The 23,810-nt window shown below is 35.0% G+C and overlaps 5 protein-coding genes across 6 annotated transcripts; 1 reads left to right on the forward strand and 4 right to left on the reverse strand.

The window, feature by feature from the left end:
- Nucleotides 1-744: 744 nt before the first annotated feature.
- LOC140975725 (putative receptor-like protein kinase At1g80870) lies at nt 745-3,161 on the reverse strand. The gene has a single exon (XM_073439606.1). The coding sequence runs from the start codon at nt 2,926-2,928 to the stop codon at nt 859-861; it is 2,070 nt and encodes a 689-aa protein (XP_073295707.1). The 5' UTR covers nt 2,929-3,161; the 3' UTR covers nt 745-858.
- Nucleotides 3,162-5,981: 2,820 nt separating this feature from the next.
- On the reverse strand, nt 5,982-10,109 carry LOC140975726 (protein LPA3). Of its 2 annotated transcripts, none has more exons than XM_073439607.1 (13): nt 9,662-10,109; nt 8,690-8,720; nt 8,401-8,493; nt 8,233-8,295; nt 7,896-8,007; nt 7,589-7,674; nt 7,388-7,446; nt 7,195-7,297; nt 7,042-7,102; nt 6,816-6,898; nt 6,628-6,708; nt 6,404-6,472; nt 5,982-6,315 (listed from the first exon to the last, which is right to left on the reverse strand). In XM_073439607.1, exons 1-12 carry the CDS (start codon nt 9,991-9,993, stop codon nt 6,413-6,415), a joined length of 1,164 nt encoding a protein of 387 aa, XP_073295708.1. In that variant the 5' UTR covers nt 9,994-10,109; the 3' UTR covers nt 5,982-6,315; nt 6,404-6,412. The 2 variants fall into 2 exon arrangements, with proteins under 2 accessions (XP_073295708.1, XP_073295709.1); XM_073439608.1 differs by having other exon boundaries at nt 5,982-6,318.
- Nucleotides 10,110-12,054: 1,945 nt separating this feature from the next.
- LOC140975727 (photosynthetic NDH subunit of subcomplex B 1, chloroplastic-like) lies at nt 12,055-14,639 on the reverse strand. Its single transcript, XM_073439610.1, has 6 exons — nt 14,030-14,639; nt 13,350-13,540; nt 13,021-13,278; nt 12,758-12,863; nt 12,502-12,587; nt 12,055-12,393 (listed from the first exon to the last, which is right to left on the reverse strand). Exons 1-6 carry the CDS (start codon nt 14,606-14,608, stop codon nt 12,228-12,230), a joined length of 1,386 nt encoding a protein of 461 aa, XP_073295711.1. The 5' UTR covers nt 14,609-14,639; the 3' UTR covers nt 12,055-12,227.
- Nucleotides 14,640-15,595: 956 nt separating this feature from the next.
- LOC140975728 (uncharacterized) lies at nt 15,596-20,297 on the forward strand. Its single transcript, XM_073439611.1, has 5 exons — nt 15,596-16,485; nt 18,256-18,313; nt 18,419-18,502; nt 18,608-18,749; nt 19,415-20,297. The coding sequence occupies exons 1-5, from the start codon at nt 15,942-15,944 to the stop codon at nt 19,781-19,783; spliced, it is 1,197 nt and encodes a 398-aa protein (XP_073295712.1). The 5' UTR covers nt 15,596-15,941; the 3' UTR covers nt 19,784-20,297.
- Nucleotides 20,005-22,196, reverse strand: LOC140975729 (probable WRKY transcription factor 40). Its single transcript, XM_073439612.1, has 5 exons — nt 21,915-22,196; nt 21,775-21,834; nt 20,993-21,352; nt 20,758-20,874; nt 20,005-20,651 (listed from the first exon to the last, which is right to left on the reverse strand). The coding sequence occupies exons 1-5, from the start codon at nt 22,002-22,004 to the stop codon at nt 20,304-20,306; spliced, it is 975 nt and encodes a 324-aa protein (XP_073295713.1). The 5' UTR covers nt 22,005-22,196; the 3' UTR covers nt 20,005-20,303.
- Nucleotides 22,197-23,810: the final 1,614 nt, after the last annotated feature.

Raw genomic sequence — 23,810 nt, forward strand, 5'->3', positions numbered from 1 at the left:
CACATGGTTCTTCCAGGCCGTTCGCTTAGCTCTTAACCAGATGAAGAGCTTGGTCTAGAGTCTTGATGTCAATTTTTTGCTTCTACTAGCTTTATTTCCATTAAACATATGCATGTTCATTGTTCGGCCAACTGTGTGGCTCATTTTTTAGCTCGCAGAGCTTTAGATGTTTCTCTAGATTTCAATGACTAGATGGAAATATTTCAGCTGACTTTGTGTTGTTATTCGAGATCTCCCGGATTGATTTTATTTTATTTTTTAATGTTCAAAAAAAAAACTCATGAGTCATGACTGTGTACATGCATATCTAAAAGTCAGCTTTCATTCATTGCATCTGTTATGTCCTTTTTCTCATTAAAGAATAGAGAAACAGAAATCTTGGATTTAAATATTCGACATTAAATAATATATGAAACAGACTATTTTGCATAAATAAAATCACATCAATGTCAAACAAAGAATATTTGCTTGTTACGAATAATAAAATGTTAGATTACCTATCCCAGTTGACTATGTTTTATAAAAATTATTTCCTAAACTTTATGAACCATTAGTTATGTAGTAAAACTCGAAAAGACCAGGGAGTTTTCTTTTACCCGGAGTCACTACTCTTAAATGTGTATGAAATTTTCGAGTTCATATAGTAGTCTACAAATCGAGTTAATAAGGTAATTGTACTGAGCAAAACACATCAGATTAGTCCAACACAAAGTAGAACATTCTCAAAAAATTTGAAAAAAAAAGTCATCAATTAACATACAAAAAAATTACACTAAATTTATTCACAATTCAAACAAAAACAAAGCTAATCATTATCCATCCCAAGTCAGCTCCAATAACTAGTTAGCTGCATGCATTTCACCTGAGCCTTCTTCTTGAAGTAGGAGAAGGAGAGAACTCAAATGGAAGTGGTAAAAGTTCCATTTCACCGTTCAATATCTTCACAATGTCCCCGATATCCGGTCTCAGCTCCGGCATCTTCTGTATGCAAGAAAGTGCCAAGTTAACACACAAACTTGCCTGTTCCTTGTTGTACTCGGCTTTCAGCCGTTCATCCACGAGTTCTAGCATGCTTCCTGAGCGAGCCAAGAGTCGAGACCAGCTCACTAAGATTGCTTTCTCGGGTTTTATTGGGGACGAAAGCACGTGCAAGGGTCTTCTACCCGATACAATTACTAGAATCAGTACACCTAGGCTGTATATATCAGCTTTCTCCATTAAGTATCCACATGAGCCGCTGTATTCTGGAGCTACATAACATAGTGTCCCTCTCATGCTCGTTGTGCTACTTAACTCTCGACTGAAAAGATCGCCACTCCACATATCGCTCCCCGTGGAACGTGCTTTCTTTTTTCTCCATCCTTCCCTGAAACTAAACTCCACATTCTTGTTAACAAGATCACAGCTTTCGTGTCTCGTCTTTTTCTTCCTCCTGAAGTGAAAGCTTTTCCCCAAACCGAAATGTGGTACTCTGAACAATTTCTTACTCCATACTCGGGTCGTTTTTGGGTTACGGTTCCTGTTATCAAGTTCATCTAAACGCTCTTCTTTCCACCATTCGTGCATCTTCCGATGCTTCTTAGTGCACACAGGCTGAGACATTTCAGTTCCCTTCCGTTCATCATTCTCAATTACAGTATTAGTATACTCAATCCCATGTTTTTTTACAGAGTTCCCAAATGCGTCTTCGAGTTTATCTTTCGTTTTGCAGTTATCCAAGTGGGATTGCTCCTTGGATCCCCCCATTTCTTCATCCCAAGCGGCACTCGGTGAAGGACAGATTTGAGTCCCAATCCACTCATTCACATAATCTTTGCTACATAGTTCACCACTCCCATCTTGTCTCCACCACCAGTCTTTCCCCCACTGTTTCGCACCCACACGAACGTTATTGTTATCATTATATGAAGCTAAATCTTTGCTATGATCCATGTCACTTGAGTCACAATCATAAGGCATAAACTTATAACAATCCTCCCCACCATTATCATCACTTAACAACTCTTTTCCTTTCATATTACAACCTCTACTATCACTACGATGAATCTTGCCACTAGTTTGCAAAGAAGAAGACGCTTGCAAAGCCAAAGCAAAATCTACCTCCTCTTTTTCATGAATCCCATTTTCTCCTGCTACACCACCCGCATTTAAGTTCTCTGAAAGCTCTTGACTTTTCCCCAAGTCCTGGCTGTACAAACCGACGCCAAATTCCTCCTCGAGCTTCATTTTCGACGACCCGAAATCCGAAAGCTTTGCTCTGAACTCAGAATCAAGCAACACATTGCTTGGCTTCACATCACCATGGATCACAGCTGGTTCGCACTCAAGATGCAAGAAAGCTAATGCCTTTGCAACATCAAGAATAATGGAAAACCTCCTGGTCCAATTCAAGCACAGATTATTAACATTACCACTCCCTAATTTATCAGACTCGACAAATAAAGATTCTTGCAAACTCTTATTAGGCATGTACTCATAAACCACAAGTCTCTTCCCATTGTCTACACAAAAACCCAATAAACAAACAAGAAAAGAAGACTTTAGCCCACCAAGAATCTTCAACTCATTCTGGAATTCTTGCTCACGCTTTAATGAAGTTGAGTCAAGAAGTTTCACAGCCACCAATTTACCATCCTTTAAAATACCTCTAAAAACAGTTCCGGAACCTCCTCTGCCTATTGCATTGGATTCACTGAAATTGTTGGTAGCGTTCTTGAGCTCTCTGTAAGTGAATCTTTGAAGTTTGTTCAAGTGTGCGGTGGAATCATATGGGCTGGTGCGGGACCTGTGCACCAGAAAGTACCCGAACCGGTAAAGAAGATACAGAATAACTAAGAGAATCAAAAGAGATACTGATATTGAGATAGCAAGGAGAATTATGCTTGTTTTTTGCCTCGAATCAAGCGTTGATGGCTGTCTTGAAGCCATTTTTCATTGAAATGATTGAGAAAAAATGGCTAAAATATATGGCTCTGTGTGCCAGTGTGTTTTTTTTTCTTTTCCTTATTTTTCGTGTTGGTGGAGTGGGGAAGTTTGTCCTGTATTCATTGAGATTTACAATATTAGCACTTTACCGATGTTTTTTTTCCCTTTCAAATTTTCAAGAATGAAGTCATCTGATGAAAATCTCACAAAGGAGGATGGAGATCTTCCTAATAACTTTTTCTTAATTAAAAAACTTGATTTTGGAATAAATATTTGGCCAACCATGAATAAAGTGATCATCCCAACAAAAGTGTTATATTACCAAATTTTACAAAATAAAAAAATAAAGTAAATGGCATGAAAACAAAGTAAACTTTTTTGTTTAAAAAAAAAACTCATGTGAGGCCGTTTCACTGGTCAATTTTATTCGACGGATTATCGACTCGACCCAACCTATGAAAAATATTATTTTTTGTGTCAAATATATTACTTTTCATTAAATGTATAGACCGGACTGTGTCACAAAAAACATATTTTTTTGTTTAGAGTAGGTATCTTATAAGATGGTCTCACGAATCTTTATCTGTGAGACGGGTCAATCATACTGATATTCACAATAAAAGGTAATACTCTTAGTATAAAAAGTAATACTTTTTCATGGATGATCCAAATAAGATATCTGTCTCACAAAATACGATCCGTGAGACCGTCTCATACAAATTTTTGCATTTGTTGTTTATTAGTGGAGGCGTGGATTTTGGGAGGAGTTTGTTTAGATTCCACGATAACCATTAGAATTATCTAATCTAATCAAAATATATAAATATAATTTTTTTATATATTAACTTTGGACTTTGTTAATTTATTATATGGGGGAGTATAATGGAGCATTATGCTATAAGATATTGTTGTTTAGTTTTGATTCAATTAAATTAATGGGATTGAGTTGAGATTTGTGAAAAGGAGATGCATCCTCGGGAGCTTTTGACTCGAGAGCGCATTTTGCAGTGATGGGGGAAGGAAATGGGACGGAATTTTTTAACCGTAAAAACTGGTCAATTTTTTGAGATGATTTATTGATCACTTATGAAAAAATATTATTTTTTATGTCAAAAGTATCATTTTTAATTATAAATATGAATGAAGCTGACTTATGTTACGAATAAATATCCGTATTGGGGTGTCGGTTCACTTCCCGTTTCTGTTCTTTATAATTTCTCTTTATTTATGCTAGTTCATCCATGTCAAAGTCGGTGTTAATTTTTCAAAGTCTTCGTATCAAATTGAATGTTGGTGGACCAATATTTTTTTTACTATTTGATACAATTAAATCTCGAATCAATTGTAGGAGCATCCTTCAAATTGTTTTTACTTTTGGTTCAAAAGTTTAAAAAATTTATGAATTGATTGGAATGGAAATGAAAAAATAATTAGTCTCGAAAATTACCAATGATTGGTCATTTGTTGATTTTGTTATTATTATTATTGTTTTATTTTTTCAATGTGGTGCTTTCTAAAACTTTGTATAGCTGATTAATATTAAAATACAGTAGACTTTCTTATTATTAAATTAACAATTAATAAATGAGTATAAAAAATATTATGAATGGTTTAACAAATCATGGACCAGAAAAATTCAACTCATCACCATACCTTATGACGTGAGATGATACTATATGTAGGGGTGGGCAATCGGATCGGGTTTTTCGGGTTCCACCCGACCCGAACCCGATCGGGTGCAATTGTCGGGTAATTATTTACCCGAACCCGATTATATTTTTGTCGGATCGGGTTCGGGTATAGAATTGCTACCCGAATTACCCGATCGGGTACCCGATTGTTTTTTTAAAAATAAAAAAATATGGACATATAATTGGACCGGTCCAGTTTAATAAATTAGAAAACCATTTTGCAAAAACATATGGGCTTATAATTGGAAGATTTGTGTGATGTTGAAATGATTGACAAAGGTATTTTAATTTTATTTTATTTACTTTAGATATATCTCAACATTTCGAAGTATTAAAATTTTATTTTCTTTCTTTATTTTGAAGAGTTGACAAAATTGGGTGTTGATACATCTATTATTGATGTTTGATTATCATAACTAATTCAACGATAAAGGTGAAAAAAAAATGTAATCAATTCAAGGTTGGAAGTTTATGCATGTGAATCTTATTATTATGTATTTTATGGATTTTGTTTCATGCATTGATGAAAAACATGAATTATTGATACACTTTATTTTTGTTTCATGATGTTCATTTATTTTGTTAATAAATTTACATCTTTATGCATTTGATGAAACATTCTAGATGATATTTTGAAAGTCAAACAAGAAGTTGATTCTGATTTTTTTGGTGAAGATCTAAGTTGGATTTCAAGATTAGACTTGTTAATTTCTTATATATGCATCTAAATATTTTATGCTCGATTTTTTTGTGTTTAACTTTTGTAGACATTCACGAGACAATATTATTTTGATAAGCTTATTTTCTCGTCACATATTATTCGATAGGCACAAAATGATAAAATGTTATTTTGTAAAAAAAAAAAAAAAAACCCGAACCCGACCCTTACCCGAACCCGAACTTATCGGGTACCCGAAAAAGCGGGTATTGTCCAAAATCGGATCAGGTTCGGGTTATGAAAATGCTACCCGAAAAAATCGGGTACACGATCCGAACTACCCGAAACCCGAAAAACCCGACCCGTGCCCACCCCTAACTATATGCTTTCTTTTATCACAAATCTACCGTTTCATGAGTTAATTTTGTGAAACGGATATTCAATCGATCCGATTCATGAAAAAATATTATTTTTTCAGACGAAACTATCCATAGGTGAACAAGTAGTTTTTGGATTGTTCTAACAGTTTTCACGACTTGAGTACATCGGTTACAACTTATCTGTTATGACTTTTGGTTCGGCGCCAAACGTTCTGTTAGCTAAGGCGACATAAGTTTAATGTCAACTTTCACATCTGTCCTGTTAGACAAAAGACATGTTTTTACAACAGTGAGTTCGTTCATTCTGCTTGGATTTCCTAGTTCCCATCATAAGTTCCAATACACAGCTTTAACTGAAAACTAAAATATGTACTTGGAGTTAACGAGTGAAAACATACAACATGTAGTTCCTCTCCACTTTGTTCTTCATGAATCTGATGGAAAATAAAACACTGTACCGACAATGCAAACTCTAAATATCTGATCATTTTGCAACACAATCTGCTAAGTAGAAAGATTTGAAAACCATTAACCTGAGGCTCCCCATGGCTGTAAATTTTTACGAAACCTTTGTCTTCTTTTGATGTTGATACTCTTGGTTCTGGTGGATCTGTTCGTCTAACGCATACAGAATGTGATGATCATTGCTTATATTCCAGTTCTGCTACAGAATCAAAGAAGAAAGATGATAACGATCTCGTTACTTAATTCTTCTGGGATTTTTAGGATTTTGTATCCTGATTTATTACCTCAGCAGCTCAACTACGCCATGCGGAAGATAGTTCGGTTTTCACATCTTCTTCCCACCATGTGGCACTCTGCAATATCAGTTATATTCATCAGCACATAACATTTGTTGGGAAATATTTTTGAAAATGTGCATTTTGACATTTTTTTCTGAAGAAACTGCATTTCTATGATGCTGAGAACTTGAGAACAAAATTTGGATAAGGAGAGAGAGAGAGAGGAGAACCTTGTAACCTCTTCGAAGGAACTCGAGCGAGCTTCCTTCCTCCTCCTGCAGTCCCAATACCCTAAGTAATTCTTCCTTAGCCTTGCAAGTCAAAAGTTTCCTAAGTTAGCAGGTTTGTATATCATAGCCATAAAGTGACTAGAATAATGTGAAGAAAAAAAAAACAGAAGGAATTAATGTATATTTACTTCTCCCAAAGTGAATCGAGTTGCACTCTCTGCTATGCACGCATATGACCCATCTCCTTGCTTCAACATCACCTGCCAAGGCCCTGAACAAGTTGATAAATGACTTATTATATGGCATTTCAAGTTGATTTTTCGAACCAGAAAACATATAGTAGGCAGGACGAAAAATGTGGAAAACAAGAAGAGAAGTACCCAGACTTAAAAGCTAAGCATATGTATTGCTCACCGGGATATTGACGAAATAATGCTCCAGTATAGTTCACAACATAAGGTGCCACAGCAACTGTCTTTCGAAAGCCAAGAAAAAATAATTGTACCAACCAAAATTAAAAAACAGAACAAAAAGTTGTGTATGTAATTTTAAAATTCAAGGCAGTACCTTTGAGTATTCTCTTATTCGAATATAAAAAATGGAAGAGAACTGAGAAAGAAAACGATAATGCAAATCTCTGCTAGGAAATCCTAAAAGACCGAGATCAGCACTGCACATACAGGTGATATTCAGTACACAGACACTGAATGGAGAAGGATAAAATCGATAATCCATCAGAATGAATATAACTGTAGCATACCGTAGTGTTTCAAGTTCCAAGTTGAAGAGAAGTGTAGGGGTTGAAGAAGCAAATGCGTCCTACATCACCCAGAAAACATTAATTAGTTCACATGCACGACGTCGATGAAAAATATTTGTGCTAGTCTAAAAATGATCGATTTATTGAATTATTTGCATTTAACACGGAAATGGCTTGGGAAGATGAAAGAAAATGACATACCACATACTTCTCTACACCAGTAAGGTCACGAGTGCTGCAATTGATGAACATATAAAGTGAAGGTGGCTTGTCGGATTTCCAACGACCTGCATCGCAAGTGAGTAATCAGAACGGTGAAATTAAAAGCACTTCAGCAAAATCACTCCAAAGCTAGAAGTGTCAAATATAAGCATTTCAACATAAAAGTTTAATGGTCTCATGATTCGAGTCGGAATATGGTTATAGCTTTTTGGAAATTTTACTTCATGGAACATTTGCTAAGTTAATGACAATTATTCAGATTCCTGATGGAATTTAAGAAAACGACCTTCATTTTCATCGGCAAAATCAAAATCCAAGGTGTCTCTTATGGACTTGAAAAACGACGTGACTGCACCAGTAGGAACATCATCCAAGGATCCAATCGTTATTCCATCAATCTGAAACACAAATTATCACAATGAATGAGAAATGTTCTGCAAATATAACTCCACGTGTCTTTGGCATATAAACTTGTCATCACCTGAGAAGAACAATATAAATTTTAACCGAGTGGAGTCCATCAAACGAGCAGGCAGAATAAAAATAGGGTTATGACAAATGTGCTGGACAATGTTCTTGATCCTATGCACATTCAGAAATACAAAAAAGAGTAATTAAGTTACCGAGTCAAGAGCTGCTTTAAAAAGTTCTGTTGCCCTACGCCTTTCTGGTTTATCAGGGAATACCTGAGAGCATCATGGCATACAGCATATTTGAGTCCCATGTCCTGAAATTGAAATTATACCATCTTCATGGCAAATGAAAACCAAAACTGAAGATTATTTTCTTACAATGCAAGCTCTTGTTTCTTGTTTCTGTTGTAGCTTTCTAACAACTGCTAACGCAAGTTGAATGTTGGCATCACTGTACTCATCAGACGATCCCTATACATCTCAGAAAGTTTCAGAAAAAATAATGTGTCTGATGAATAATTTGTCAAAAACTTGTTTTTATTACATTGCCTACAAAATCAAAAGACAACTTCTTTCATTTGAGAAAAAAAATAACGATGGAAAAATAGAGATGGAAATCAATATATCTTTTTCTTTTTCACAGAAATACTCGAGAGCTAAAAGATACCTTATAAGAAGAAATATTGGTAGGCAATGGGCTGGTAAAGCAACCAGAAGAGCAAGAAGCGGAAGAAAATAAAGAGGAGACAAATGTCAGTACAGCAAATGAAACTTGTAAAATATCTCTCAGGTTTTGCAAGAATATAAAATGAAGCAATCAAATTTAGAAATCCGAAACTATCAATGCAAAGTATGTGCAAAAATATCTCATCGAGAACAAGTGGATTAAATGAGTGTTTACAGGTTATAAGGTGATATATTTTCAAAAGAAAAAAATATTGCTAGAAGTATTCAAGGAAGTAACTGAGAATACCAAGCATGAACTACCAATGCTACACAACGAAATAAATATCACTGCAGTAAAATTCTTCTATCTTACATTGACAAACTCAAATTTTCATCATCCGTGAGTCGATGACTTCAAATCGAACTCATGAATCGTACTTAATTTTCAGATTACACAGCTTTTCATCTCTTCATGATACCTTTTATGCTCATAGGAAGTTAAATGGTTCTCTATTCATCTTCGATTCAACTGACGAATCATACAAAGATTTTAACTTTACCATCAACAAATCATCAGAATCAGATTATACAGCTTTTTATCACTTCATAATACCTTCTATTCTTTTAGGAAGTTAAATAGTTATATTTTCATCTTCGATTCAACTGACAAATCATACAAAGATTTTAACTTTACAATCAACAAAACGTCAGAACCAAAATCAAACACCAGGTCCAGAACACAAATCCACCACAGTTATGCAAATTAAAGTCATAACTGCATCACTAAAATTCATACAACAATGTAGCTGTAAAATCAGTCAGAATTCAACCTAAACTACAATCATGGAATGGGTATGCTTTAAATCTGGATTACAAACAAAAGGCCACCACCCATCAACAAAAACATAGAAAGTAAGCATGAGTAAATGCATTAAGCATAAGTAAATGCATAGGAGTCTAGAGAAATACGCACGGGAAATCAATTTCAACACGAAATTTTCCCTCTTGCAGAGCATAAAAAAGTGAAGTGGCGGCATCTGATACAAGAACTTCATATGATCTGGGCTTGTAAACCGAAACGCCGGACTTTGGCCTCACCTCCGACCCAGATTTCGCGGATTCTGCACAACCAATAATCATTCTCTTCCGGCAGTGAATTGAGCTGACTAGTTTGATTGAAGGAGGACCAATGGAGGATAGAGACGAGAAAGAAGACTGCTGATGAGAAATTTCAACAATAGAAGAGGCCAAAACAGATGGGATTTTCTCCATTGTCGAAACTACAGCCCAAGAATTAACAGCCATGGCCGGATTTGTGTGGGTGACGGGGGTAGGAGGGAAAGATAACGGTCAGCAAATTGGTTGGCTGATATTGTCACGTTGAGTGATGTAAATTATACCGCGATTTTAACTAAAAGTTCGCAATGCAGGGGATATGAGGAGATAGTAAGTAAAACATAAAAAGTAATACTTTTTTATGGATGACTCAAATAAAAGAGTTATCTCATAAAATACGACTTGTGAGACCGTCTCACACAAGTTTTTGCCAAACAAGAATCGCTTTGGTATGGATTCCAATAATCAACTTTAATTTTTGAGTTTAGTAGATAATTAGTATATGACATTTTGTTATTTGGAAAAAGTAAAATGTCGATGTTAAACAGAAGTCGAGTGAATATTTTATTTGATATTATAAATAAATATCATAAAATAAGTGGTATTTGAAAATTTTTGGATGGAATATATTTGTAAAATAATGTTATAATTTATAAGTTCCTAAAATATCTTACATGATATAAGAGTTTACAAGTTATTTAAAAAAAATTTAGCATAACACCATGTAAAAATAATGATTAAGTTTTTTGTGAGACGGTCTCACGTATATAAATATGTGATAAAGATCGGTCTGGTCCATACTTGAAGTGAAAAGTAATATTTTTGACATAAAACCAATATTTTTTATAAGTAGAGTTGGGTAAAAGATATGTCTATTAAAATTGACATGTGATACTATCTCATATAAGTTTTCGTGGAAAAAATATATATTTGAACAGATTCCTAAATAGAGATCAAAACCGATTTTGACATTTTGATCAAAACTGATTGTGGAGAAATTATATTAAGTTCGGATCAAAACAGAACGATAGAAACTGAAAACAATCTCTCTAAAAATGATTAAACATTTTGAAAAATATTTAAAAGTTATGCAAGTTGAATGTTAAAAAAACGGTTTGGTTGAAACATTTTGTATGCAATATTTTGGCATTTGAAAGAGCACATAAAATGATTCAATAATGCCTACTAAAACAACAACAATAATTTAAATTTTTTTTTTTTAAAAAAAAGTGTTATTCTATATATTGATTTAATGATTTACTTGTCAAAGTATAATGGAGTATCGAAAAATAAAAATAAAAAAGAACAACTCAATAGCTCTGCGATTGGAATATCAATCAGTGTTTAGAATAAAATTGACTTTTAATATTTATACACTTCATAGAACGTTGTCGACATAAAAGTGGTTCCACATTTAATTTATACAAAAAATAATGTCTTAAAAGGAATTATTTTAGATTTAAAAAAAGGTCTCGAAATGAAAAAGAAACAAGAAACTTAGAGGGATTACATGAGTTGGGCATATAGAATATGGTTGGAATGTGATCTTTCACTATTCATTTTTCAGGATTTTTTGTTCTCTTTTCTAAAGTTTAATTTGATAGTGTTAGTTATGCTTGATATTAAAATATTGGGTGATTATGTAATTTTAAGCAACGAGTTGAAGATGCAAGGATTCGACGACGTTTGGTGCAAATGATGTGATTCAAAATCATTGCATCACTTTTCTCTCATCTGATCTTATCTCAAGAGTCGACGATGATAACATGATAACTCTTAACTATGTCAAATATTAGATAGTCATATTTCCTTATTTCTCTCTTTTATATCACATCCATTGTAACGTATGATCAAACGTTTTGATTTTTTACAAGATTTATCTTCGGATTAATTTGAAACTTTTACGAAATTAAATTTTAAATCTTATTTTGTTGCATAAAAATTTAAGATATGTATTGGTTAAATGTTCATAACATCATGATATTCAATTAATGTGGGAACCAACCAAAAGACTATAATGTTGTCTATTAGATATATTGGGAAAATATATTGAGACAATTAGGACAGTTACCCAAGTCATGTTCCTTAACAATCACATCAAAGATGTGAGGACTGACCATTTATGTCTCTAACAATGCAGAATACATAAAATCAATATTTACAATCTTTAACTTTAAAATATTAAAAGTGACATTTTCATCTATAAAGTTCGAACTTGAACTTCATTGAGCTTGAGTTTGAGTTTGATATCGAATATTTTTTCGATCCCTGTTAATGCTCAACTGGGAATGCACCTTGGTGGCAACTGGCTTACCTATTGACATACAATCTCTTTTTGTGTGTGTGGATAAATAGATGGATAATCATAATCTGTATATTTAACAGATCTTTGATCATGCCTAACAAGAATGCATTAAATTTTCCTATGCAATAGCCAAAGGCAATGTGAAAATCTGGACTACAGTCTTTACAGCTTCAACATCTATGTCTACAAGTTTCCCTGTCTTAGACGATATTATGGCACATTTCTTTTCCTCTGCATTCGGGACGAATACCTTAGCCTTATCTTCTGAACCAAATAACGCCACACTGCACCAGAAATGTAATCAAATTAACATGAAATCCATCCATTACTATCATATTACACATCTGAAATTAGATCATGCTTCATTTTCACTTGTTTTATTCCCTCCTTACCTCGGTTTTCCACGTGCGTTCGCAAGTTGTATGGCAGCTGTATTTGTAGTTATCACTCCAGCTGAATCATTTATCAGAGCAGCAAGCTAGCAGAAGAACAAAAGGTAGATGGTAAGTTCTACTGATTTGACCAGAGTTTCGATTCCCCTAGTTATGGTTTTAGTTTTTCTTCATATTTTGCAGCAAGAAATGTATAAAGACTAGATTTTTTTAATGTCTTTGAGGGTTATAACAAGGCCATATGAAGAAGGCAAACCTGTCCTGGGGTGGTGATGAACACTATGCTAGCATCATAACTTATGATTTCTTCAATGTTTTCCCTTTCTTTCTCATGTGGGATGACGAATACCGGTGTGAGACCCCTGTTTATATTGTTTGATCCAGTAATTCACAAGTTACCGAAACTACAACTCAAAAAATGTGTTCTGCACTAGTATCAGTCAGCGTAATAGAGAATATAACACCAAATTTTGAAAAAGGGTTTAAAGCAAGTATTTTATGTCATTCAAGCTTGTACACCTTATCCCACTGGTTATCTCGCCCCATATCTCAAGGGGTAGCAAGCTATCGGTATCGCCCCTGGATTGCATTGAGGCCTTGGAATCTGATTGTATTCCATGAATCACTATATACTTCCCCTTCTGCACACCGGCATTCTTGTACTTTGCCTCAACAACCTCCTTCAGCTTCCTTGAAATCGATACTTGCAGAGGAGGCAGGGGCTGCCTTGGTACTTTACGTGCTGGTCTCCCCAGCCAATCAATCATCTCATGATACCTAAAATAAGATCCCAAAATAGTTAGGTAAAAACCAGAGGATTAGAATTCTGGGAGGTTTTTTAAGCTCACATGTGGTAACCACCCTCGGAGAGATTCATGCTATCAGCTGTAAATGTTTCAGAAAGCATTAGGCCCGCTCCTACAGCATTTACATTGGGATATACATAGCTAACTCGGTCCCTAGCGGTGGACATGAACAAGAATGCAGCATGTCCTATCCCTGCTAATTTGGTCGATAAGATCATATCATAGTACCTATTCTGCAAGCAAATAAATACCGGATCCTAAATTCGGATACTACAAATAAAAAATCAATTTCACAAGCTAGAGTAAAAGAAAATCTTGCAATGCGATTCACACAATAGAGGCATGTAAAATCAAGAGCTGGTCATTTTGTGAAAGTTCGTACCAGTTGTCAACTCATCACTTACATTTTAGCCTGTGCAATAACAGAACTGTCACATATTGATAGCGACTCTGTTCACAGCCTGAACAGAGTTTAACATAACTAATATTTGAACCTGAACTCCAATTTTATCTAGTTATTCCAAGTCAAGTCCGAAGTTTTACAAATGAACCAGTGCTGTTCTAGAACTCAATAAGAATTTGAGCTCAATTTGTTGTGCTCGATCTAACGTTTACCTCTATAAAGTGAAAACACAAAATGTCGCTAACTCGAAGTCATGCGATTAAAAATACTAACCAAGAACATTGAATAGACCCTACATAATTATGCATTGCTAACAAACCTTAATAACTCCAATCATGTCAGTATATTCTACTGGATCAGGCCAATCATCATCTAGATCATACTCATTAGCCCACCTCACATTCTTGTTAATCTCATAAGTCTGTTTCCCCCTATCCGACGTAATAATATCCACCTGCACGCCAGGATACCTATCCTTGATCAGCTGAATCGCCGGAAAAAACAGTAGGTTTTCATAAACACCACCCGAAATGACGCAGCAACACCTCCTAACATCCCCTCTAATCTTCAACCCCAATGAAGCGATTTCTACATTATAACCAGCCGGGAACTTGAGGAATCCGTACGGGTTATCCGGGTTATCGGGAGGCCTCGGATCCTCTTCCTGCTTCCCATCTGAGAACAGCTCGCCGTACTCCATCTCAGGATCGTCGCCTTGGTCGAAAGGGTCCAGCCATGGGTTCTTCTTCTTGGCATTGGGGAGGACAGAAGCGTACTTCTTGGATTGTTTTCCGGGATTCGTTGACAATGCAAGATGTGTTATCTGAGTTGATGGGATAGACGGAAGGATCGTGAAGAGAGGTGGGATTGACTTGGGATTAAGAGAAGCAGTAGCCATTGTTGGCGCGGACTGAGAAGCCTGTGAGATTGTCTGCTAGAAATGAAACGTTGGATTCGAATGTGTGACCAAGGTTGGATAAGTGGGTCCAATGTCTATTATTATATACTACCACATATATAAAATAATAATCAGACAAAAAATATATATGGGAATAGGAAAATTTGGTGGGTGATATTCTTACTACACTACTTAGTTTTAAATATATATTAGTACATTGATGTATGTGTTTTGTGATTATATAATATTTTTTATAATTTATTTTGTTTATATTTAAATGAAGATCAAAATATAATTATAAAAAATAGTGATGGATTGCACAGTAATTTTGATATATAAATTAAAAAAATAAATAAATAATATCTAAATAAAAATTGAACATGCAACTTGATGCTTAAGAAATTAACATTTTATTAATATATATAATTATTAAACAGACCATGACGTCAAAAATTAGTTACTATAAGTGTCTCAAACTTAATAATATAGTATCGATTTATCAATATAAGTAAGGACTTTTGTATCATTAGTTCGATTTGACCTTTTTGATAATGTGAAAGAGATTTAAAAACATCGAAAATAATTATGGTTATGTATTTTCTTGCGATTTAGTTCGTTTACACGGTTACTTTTCATCCTAAACAACTTTAGGATGACATCTCCAGCTGTCGATTTTTTTTGTGTTCAGTCTCTGGGTACTTTTTTAGTACCACATTTCTACATGAAGTATACCACATTTCTACATGAAGTGTACCACGTTTTGTATGACATAGTACCACAATTTTGTGGGTAAGGAGTGAACCCAAAAAAATATTTTGATTGAAGATTTTTCACCAACTTTCCTTATTATTTAGAGTGAGGTTTTAAATAATAATAATTTATTATCTAAAGTATGTGAATACAATTTCTTTTTTTTTTTTTTGAAAATTGTAATAAAAAAAGTGCTTAAATCTAAAGAAAAAGTGAAAAGTCCAACATGGTTGCCCTATGTGAAGTGGCAAGCATTAAACGGTTCGAACGATCAATCCGTCCATATTTATAAACTCTCACTCACTTCTCTCTCTGAAACAACTACGGCTAGCCGCTGTCTATTAACCGCCGCCCGGAGTCACGGCCGCCGAGGACTAATTGCCGTCGCTTCTCCTGCTACTGATTATGTGGTCATATGAAATTGAAGTGCCCTTTTTAGTATCCGTCTAGTGTCCCGATCTCGTGCACGCATCTCCTTCACTCAATGCAATTTCAAAATCTCACTTGAAAAGCCCTAATTTACCTCAAGCTATGATCTTGACATCTCACTTCAGAAACCCGTATTTATTCGAGTAAATTGACAATGTCTGGGGCGCCGAGGGTTAAATCGATTAATGCTGAAGAACTGGAGGTTCGACCGGTGCTTGGACCAGCTGGAAACAAAGCCAGATCTGTGGAATTACGGAAGCCGATATTGAAGCTGAAAATTGGAAAGGTAGAAAAACCTTCAGGTATGGATGAGGTCAAGGGGAAGAAATCTCCGGCGACATTGCCGAATATGGAGATGAAGACAGAGAAAGTTTCCTCACCGGAGGGTTTGGGGAAGAATGCAGGCAGTACCGTGTCGATTCTGAGGCAGCGGCAGCCGAATTTGTCCCTTAATGTTTCATGTTCTTCAGACGCCTCGTCCGAATCTTCTCAAAGCAGGGCGTCAACCGGGAGAATTAGCCGACGAAGTGCTACCCCGAAGACCCCGCCTATGCGAGGGAAGTTGATATTTAGCTCGAAAGTGGACAAATTTGGAAGAGTTGACAGAAATGGGAAAGAAGTAAGGGGCGAGAATGAGGGCGAGGTGAACGGGGTGGGTGTGGTTCAGAAAAGGTGTGCTTGGGTGACTTCTAACACCGGTATGTGCTATGCATGCTTCTTGAATTTGTAGAGCTAGGTATATCGTGTTTGGTGGCCTAGTTGCTTTAGCATTTTCGTCATTTCTTTTCTTGAGATCCAACATTATTTGGTTATGGTTCTTGTTGGGTATTTTAAGAGTATTAACGAGTGCGGTAATCCCTTCTACATTATCTTCTGGATTTACATTCTTCATTTGTTTCCCGTGAGACCATATTTGTTCAGCATAATCTTCGTCGTGTATGTTTCGGTTTGGCAGTCTATTTATTATCTGTTTTGAAAATATGTTCATTTATAATGGACAGTCATCTGTTAGGGCATGTACGCAGATATCAAAGAAACAATTAGCTATGCTGAAATGTCGCATATAGGACCTCCAACATCCTTGTTGCCTACTAGTTTACGAAAATTTTCATTAGTAATTACTAAGAGAAAAGGGGAACTGGAAAGAGTTGTGTTATAACCCCTTGAAAGTTTCTTACAATCTTGTCTTCTAAGAAATTCTTAGTGTCTCTTTGGCTTTATTAGCATTCGGTCGCAAAGCATAACGTTTTGGGATGCCACAATTTGAAATACAGTCTCATGAGCGTGGAGTTTTTTTTTTATCAGTGAGTGGATGAGGATTTTTTTCTGGATTGGTTTTCTGATTCACATATTTCTTAGTTTATTAGTCATTTAATATGTTTTATAGAAATTTAACCTTACAATTTTTGCTCTCCATCATTTCTGAATGTAAGAATTTGCTGTTGTGCAAGCATTTATCATTCTCGATTGCCGAATATTCGTCTTCTGTGTGCCTCCAATACAAAATTTGAGATAAAAAGAAAGAAAAAGAAAAACAACTAATAATCCACAACATTCCCATTCCTTATAAATTGATAAGAATAAGAGCTCTTAGAATCTTTTATTTTTACATCGAAAGAAATTTGAGCATGCAGGCTTCTCAAGAGTGAATCAAAATCTCATATGTTTTTCCCCCTAAAAATCTGTTTAGAAGCACAAGGTGATCTGATGTGATCGATGTAACTTGGTTCGCAATTACAGGCTCCGTTGGCTTTCGCCGTATGTAGTTTTTTCTGTTGAGGAAATATTTCCATAACTTCATATATTTTCTCTCCTACCTAATTTGCTGAGTTCCCTATCGTAAACTTTGAGTGAGATTCTTCCCTAATTGGAGAGCTCTGTGTCAAATTAACTGATGTTAGAGTTTTTAGTTATAGGTAAAAGGCTGGTTAAAAGTAACAGCTGATGACCCAAATCGCTAGAAGCCTAATAAAAAAATGTACCTACCAGAATGTTTGTGCCTGTAGAATATGAAATCCTTTATAGTTACTTCTGTTATTGCAGATGTGATTTTAGTATTTGTCAATTTGTTGTTATAATTATGATTGGTGTATAAGATATATATTCATATAGGTTTATTTTTCACTTTTAAATGACTTCATGAGTTAATAAGGAAATAAAGTTATGTCTTCAGTGACCAATGAGTGTTTACGTATAGCTGCTGCACTGGAAGCAACAAAATGCCTTTGAAGCACATCTCCCTTAAGTCAACCCATTGTTGTTGATATGTCAGATGCTGCCCAGAGATGCGATGTGTTCTTAATTGTCTTGAATGAAAACATATTTTTATTTTTTTCATGTTGCATTATGCTGTCGTCCCTCTATGTATTTTGTTGACTTGCGCTGCCCTTTGATTACATGATGCCTCTGAATACTTATTTAGCTGCATTTGAATTTCCTTGTGCTGATTGGCTTGCTTTTCATAAAAGATTCATCATATGCTGCTTTCCATGATGAAGAATGGGGACTTCCTGTTCATAATGACAAGTATGTATCTTCTGCGACTCATTTTATTCTGTGTTTTGCTCAATATAGATGGCATTATTTTATTGCTTGCCCAATACTCATTCATCTGCTTCTGACAATTTGCAGTAAACTTTTTGAATTGTTAAGCTTTTCCACTGCATTGGCTGAATTAACTTGGCCTGTCATTCTTAGCAAAAGACATTTATTCAGGTATCTTAGCAGTTAGTCTGACAATAGACATAATAAGTAAATTTACAGTTTTGTCTCATTCTGTAGTTTAGGATCCTGATTCATTGTTTATTTATCGGTGTTCAGAGAAGTATTTCTGAACTTTGATCCTGTTGCTGTGTCAAAATTAAATGAGAAGAAAATAGCAACACCTGGAACTTCTGCAAGTTCTCTTTTGTCTGAACTAAAGCTGCGAGGAATTATTGAAAATGCACGCCAAATTTGTAAGGTATGTACTGATTTCTTATTTTAAATTTGAATAGTTAAAGTTCGGTGGAATTAATATTTTTTCTGAAATACCCTCATTTCTTGTTTTGCATATCGGACCTGTGTCATTTGAATGGAAAATATTGAGGTGGTTCATATCCCGAATCTGTGTAGGGAAAAATTAATCATTCAAACATTAGGTTAATTGTCTGGTCGCTATACAATACCAGTTACTGTGTATAAGCAATTTCGGTTGTTCAAGTATTACTGAGTCTGATTGCTTTCAAAAACTTGCTGGAATGTTGCCAATGGATTCTTTAGGAAACTTAAAATTTCATTAGCTAACAGAACTGACAGCGTTGAAGACTTTTGATCGAAGGAGATAATTATTTCGTTGTAAATTTAACAGAAACTCGAACCATTTGATTTAGAACTGTCTTTAACAAATGTTGAAGCAAAAATTCTGTACAGATGTAGAATCACTAGGGAACGTAACCTGATAGTATGCAAGCTAGCAAATGAAGCTGCTTTCTCCAAATCATCTGTAGTCTCAGTTCCCAATGTGATTCCATTCTTTCCGTGGGAGAAACTTGTTTGTGCTAGGATAAGATTTCCCAATTTTGTATTCTCCACTTTAAAATATTGAATGGTTGGTCTAATGTTCATGTATGTGTATTGATTACGCAGATTGTAGATGAGCTTGGATCATTTGACAGATACATTTGGGGTTTTGTAAACTACAAGCCCATTGTTGGCAATTTCCGCTATCCTCGGCAAGTTCCAATTAAGATATCAAAAGCAGATACCATAAGCAAAGACCTAGTTAGAAGAGGATTTCGAGGAGTTGGTCCTACAGCCATCTACTCATTCATGCAAGTGGCCGGAATTACAAACGACCATCTCATCAGCTGTTTCAGACATCAGGACTGTGTCAATTCATGTGATTCAAAGGATAAGAATGAGGGAACCACGTCGATAAACGAAGATAAACGACCTGATGATATCTTGGAACTTGAATTAGCTAAAGATATTGATGATTTGGGCTTGTCTGTGTAGGAATGTTCTTGTTTTAACTCTTCTGCCTGTAATTTATTATGTGAAGATCGTAGTTTCCCACACTTCTGATTTGACTTAATGTTGGACAAAGTCTTGTGTACAAATCGTTATAAAATGTTCGTTCTTTCATTACCTACTATTCTTTCTTAATCAAGTATGTTCTCTGTTTAGTGATTATGTTCTTTTTTTCTAGTGTAAAAGAATGTTTTGGATACCAAATTAGTTTCAAATTTCCTTTAAGAATATGCTCATTTGCTACATATGTTTCAATCTAAAACAATCATCTAATTTTCACGAATTCTACTTTGAAATCTTCATTCCTGTACTTACGTCACAGCACTCGACAAGAATGACCCGTTTCCATGTAACCAATTCTATGCTAGACCGAATTCAATCGAGTTACGCTATCCAACTCGTTTTGAATTTTTTGATCAGGCGAAGTAAAGAACTCTTCAACTTGGATACATATAGATATGAATCACACAACTGCGTCCTCTTTAGACCCTTTCTTTTTACCAGTTCACATCTTCTCATTTTGTCGAAGAAACTTTCCTGTGATGGCAGCTGCCAAGGCTGCTTTGAAATTAGGATCCTTCGTCAAAGTTGAAGCCATCTGTTCCACGAAATAGTGTTGGAGTTCTGGTGCATCAATCTGACCCCTTAAGTTTCTTGTTTCTTCATGACTCGACTTCGGTTTTGTCAGGTCAAGAGTGATTGTTGGACCAGATGAACTCGAGCTAGGCGCTGTGCCAAGCGTCATGCCTCTATTGGAACCGGTGTTTGGCTCGAGTTTTGAAGGTTGAGGATGATTGTGCTCTCCTTCATAAGTTGCTACTACTATTGAGTGATCTTCTACGCTCCTCTGAACCTGAAAAAGAAACGCAACGCTTAGAACTCTGTCTTCATTTTCAATAGATGTTTGCGTATGTAACACATTATTATGTGAAACAAATATTCAGAGTGCTCCAAATTACCTTCTTTTTGACAGGGCATGTAGGAGCAAAAGAACACTTGAAGTAAGCTCTTGGAGAAGGGTTATCCCTGGTCACTTTCTGTCCATATTTCCTCCAGTGATACCCATCCTTCACTATCTATAATTAACAGACAATATCATCTTTCAGCACCAAGAATTCAACCAAAAAAATTCCGGTACATTATAAAAAGTTACACGATCATTCAGATCACAGTCGTCAAGAAGATCGAACTTACAAGGCTTGTATCAGATACTTCTGTTCTAACACAAGTACGCGAAATCTTCGGTTTGATGTGTTCTTCCTTGCGTTTCTTGGACGAATCTTCACCACTAGAGCTGCTCTCAGAAGCGCCAGTATTGTTATTTTTTTCGTCAATATTGTTGTTCCCACCGTTGTTGATGTTGCTTTCAGCTTTCCTCTTCTTCAATGCTACTGTATTGTTATTGTTATTATTATCCTCCCCACAATTCTTGGTTGTGTATTCCAGTAACTGGTTCCTCACTTCAGTGCAATTCTCACACATTGCTGTCAATAATTCTGTGAGCTTCTTGTTTTCAGCAGTCACTCTGTTCAGTTCCTCCATCAAGGCATCTCTCTGAAATGTGGAAACAGGAAAGAGATTATCACACCAGAGACATTCAACGGAAGCCAGCATGAATAATTGATCTGTTTCATTTTCAACACAATCCCTTTTCGTTTATACTCCAATTTCTTTGTCCAATTTATGAAATCTTTTTATTCAGACCTCTGAAACAGAGGTTGAGTTTTAAAACATAATGTTTTCAATCCTATGTCAGTTTGTGGGGGCATGTCATAAGATGACACAAAGCATTGTACCATAATCATTTTGCTCACCAAATTTTATGATTCCCCAAGATTCATTCTTGATCTGTTCCACAGAAAATACTTAAAATATAATTCGTAGACCCTTTTCAAAATCGCTCATGATTCGTGAGAAAATACTAAAATATATGTGTATCAAGAAACTATATCACCAAGTGTGTGTAGTTTACTCACCTCCTCTTTCACTGTCATATCTCTTCCCAACTCGAACAAATTGCTTCCCAACTCTTGTTTCTGCACAAACCCAAACAAGCCTCAGAACCAGAGCATTTCACACTCAGCTATGATATCACAAAGTCAAGAAACACACGTACCGGTATAATCGGGTGGTCGTCGAGAATTCTGAGGGGTTTGGCATTAAGATCCAATGAAGTATTCAACAGACTAGTGAACTCCATATCCATCAGACGATTTTCTAAACTTCTTCTGTATGTAAAGTTGATTGCTCCTTGAACAATCCCTTGATTTTCTTGAACTTCTTTTTGTGTTTCAATGGCATCAGTACTCGATGAGTTTAAGGAAATGAGAGGCTTTTTATAGAGAATAAATGAATAAATTTTGGCTCACGAGTTGTGGGAAGGTGGGGAGGAAGATGGAAATGGATGTTTGAGTTGGCATGAAGAAGTCAAAACCCAACGCCGTTACTAGAATCAATAGCTTTGACCATTTTCAAATTTGTTGGTCTACAGATAAAATCGTATTTTCCGAAGCTTCAGAAATTGGATATATTCAAATTGGAAATATCAAAATTTTGTTTTCATAATTTTTATTATTTAATTTTTTTAAAAAAATTTAAATTAGATCCTTTCATCTGTCAATCTCCACTTTATTCTTTATGTTAAAACCTATAGTAGGTGACGGCGTGGAGCTTGTCTGATACCATAGTGGACGACCGCATCATTTCAAAATTAAAATTTGCATGTTTGATGTTAGACAAAAATCTACTTGACACGATCTCATTAATCAATTTTGAGATATATTTTTAGATATATTTTTTATTTGGGTTATCATAAAAATTTCAAAAATATTACTTTTTATTGTAGATATAGATATGATGGGCTCTTCTCACAGATATCGATAAAAATCAATGAGATTGTCTCACATTAAACTTATTATTGTTGTTATTATATCTTTTTGTGGTATAAATCATGTGTCAGATTATGACGAGTAATAAATACAATGAAATCTTATAACAATTCGAGATAATTATTTATTAATATAAAGCAGTTGTTACATAAATCTATTGTACTATCACATAAAGTGGACTCGAGCAGAAGGTTTGACATCTTTTAATTAAAATTATTTTTTCATTGTCTGAAGGGATAAAGATGAAACTCTCGTTTGTTACACCATCATGACTTGCTTATTATGTAATAATAATAATAATAATAATAATAATAATATGTTACAATTGATTGTTAAAATTGTTCAACTTCATATATAGAACAAATATAAAATTTAGTTTACTTTTGTCTATTTAAACAAGTTAAAAGATGAAAAAATCATAACTAAGTGCTGATAACTTGATTATCTCGACTTTGAAAAAATTAATACAATAACACAAACACTACGTTTTGATCGTTTTTAACATAATACTCGTACGATAATCGCTAAAATTAAGAACATGGTATATGATAAAATTTTAAACATAAATATGATTTGAGAAGATTCCAAACATTGATGGCAAAAACTTGTGTGAGACGGTCTCACGAGTCGTATTTGTGAGACGGATATCTTATTTGGGTCATCCATGAAAAAGTATTAATTTTTATGCTAAGAATATTACTTTATATTGTGAATATGAATAGGATTGATCCGTTTTACAGATTAAGATTCGTGAGACGTTCTCGCATTAGAGACACTCAACATGGATAATGCTCTTCTATTGGAAATAGAAAGTCAATCCCACCGTAGGTAAAGAAGGAAGAAGAAGAGAACGTACGTCCTCTCACCTGGAATTTTGACCAAATATCTCTCTCTTTTTATATAATATAATTTTATTTAAAACAAATATTGCTTCACCTCCCAATTTACGCGCATTTTCCTCGTTTTGGTTGATAATAAATGGGAACTTGACGCGTAATAAATTATTCACGCGTCAGGTTTCCAATGAATTAAAACATACCGTTTGACGACACAATATTGTAAAACTGATTTTTTATTTGGAAAAAATTTGTGTGAGACGGTCTCACGGGTCATATTTGTGAGAC

This window comes from Primulina huaijiensis, chromosome 4 (assembly GCF_012295235.1).
Source record: "Primulina huaijiensis isolate GDHJ02 chromosome 4, ASM1229523v2, whole genome shotgun sequence".
Classification (NCBI taxonomy): Eukaryota; Viridiplantae; Streptophyta; class Magnoliopsida; order Lamiales; family Gesneriaceae; genus Primulina; species Primulina huaijiensis.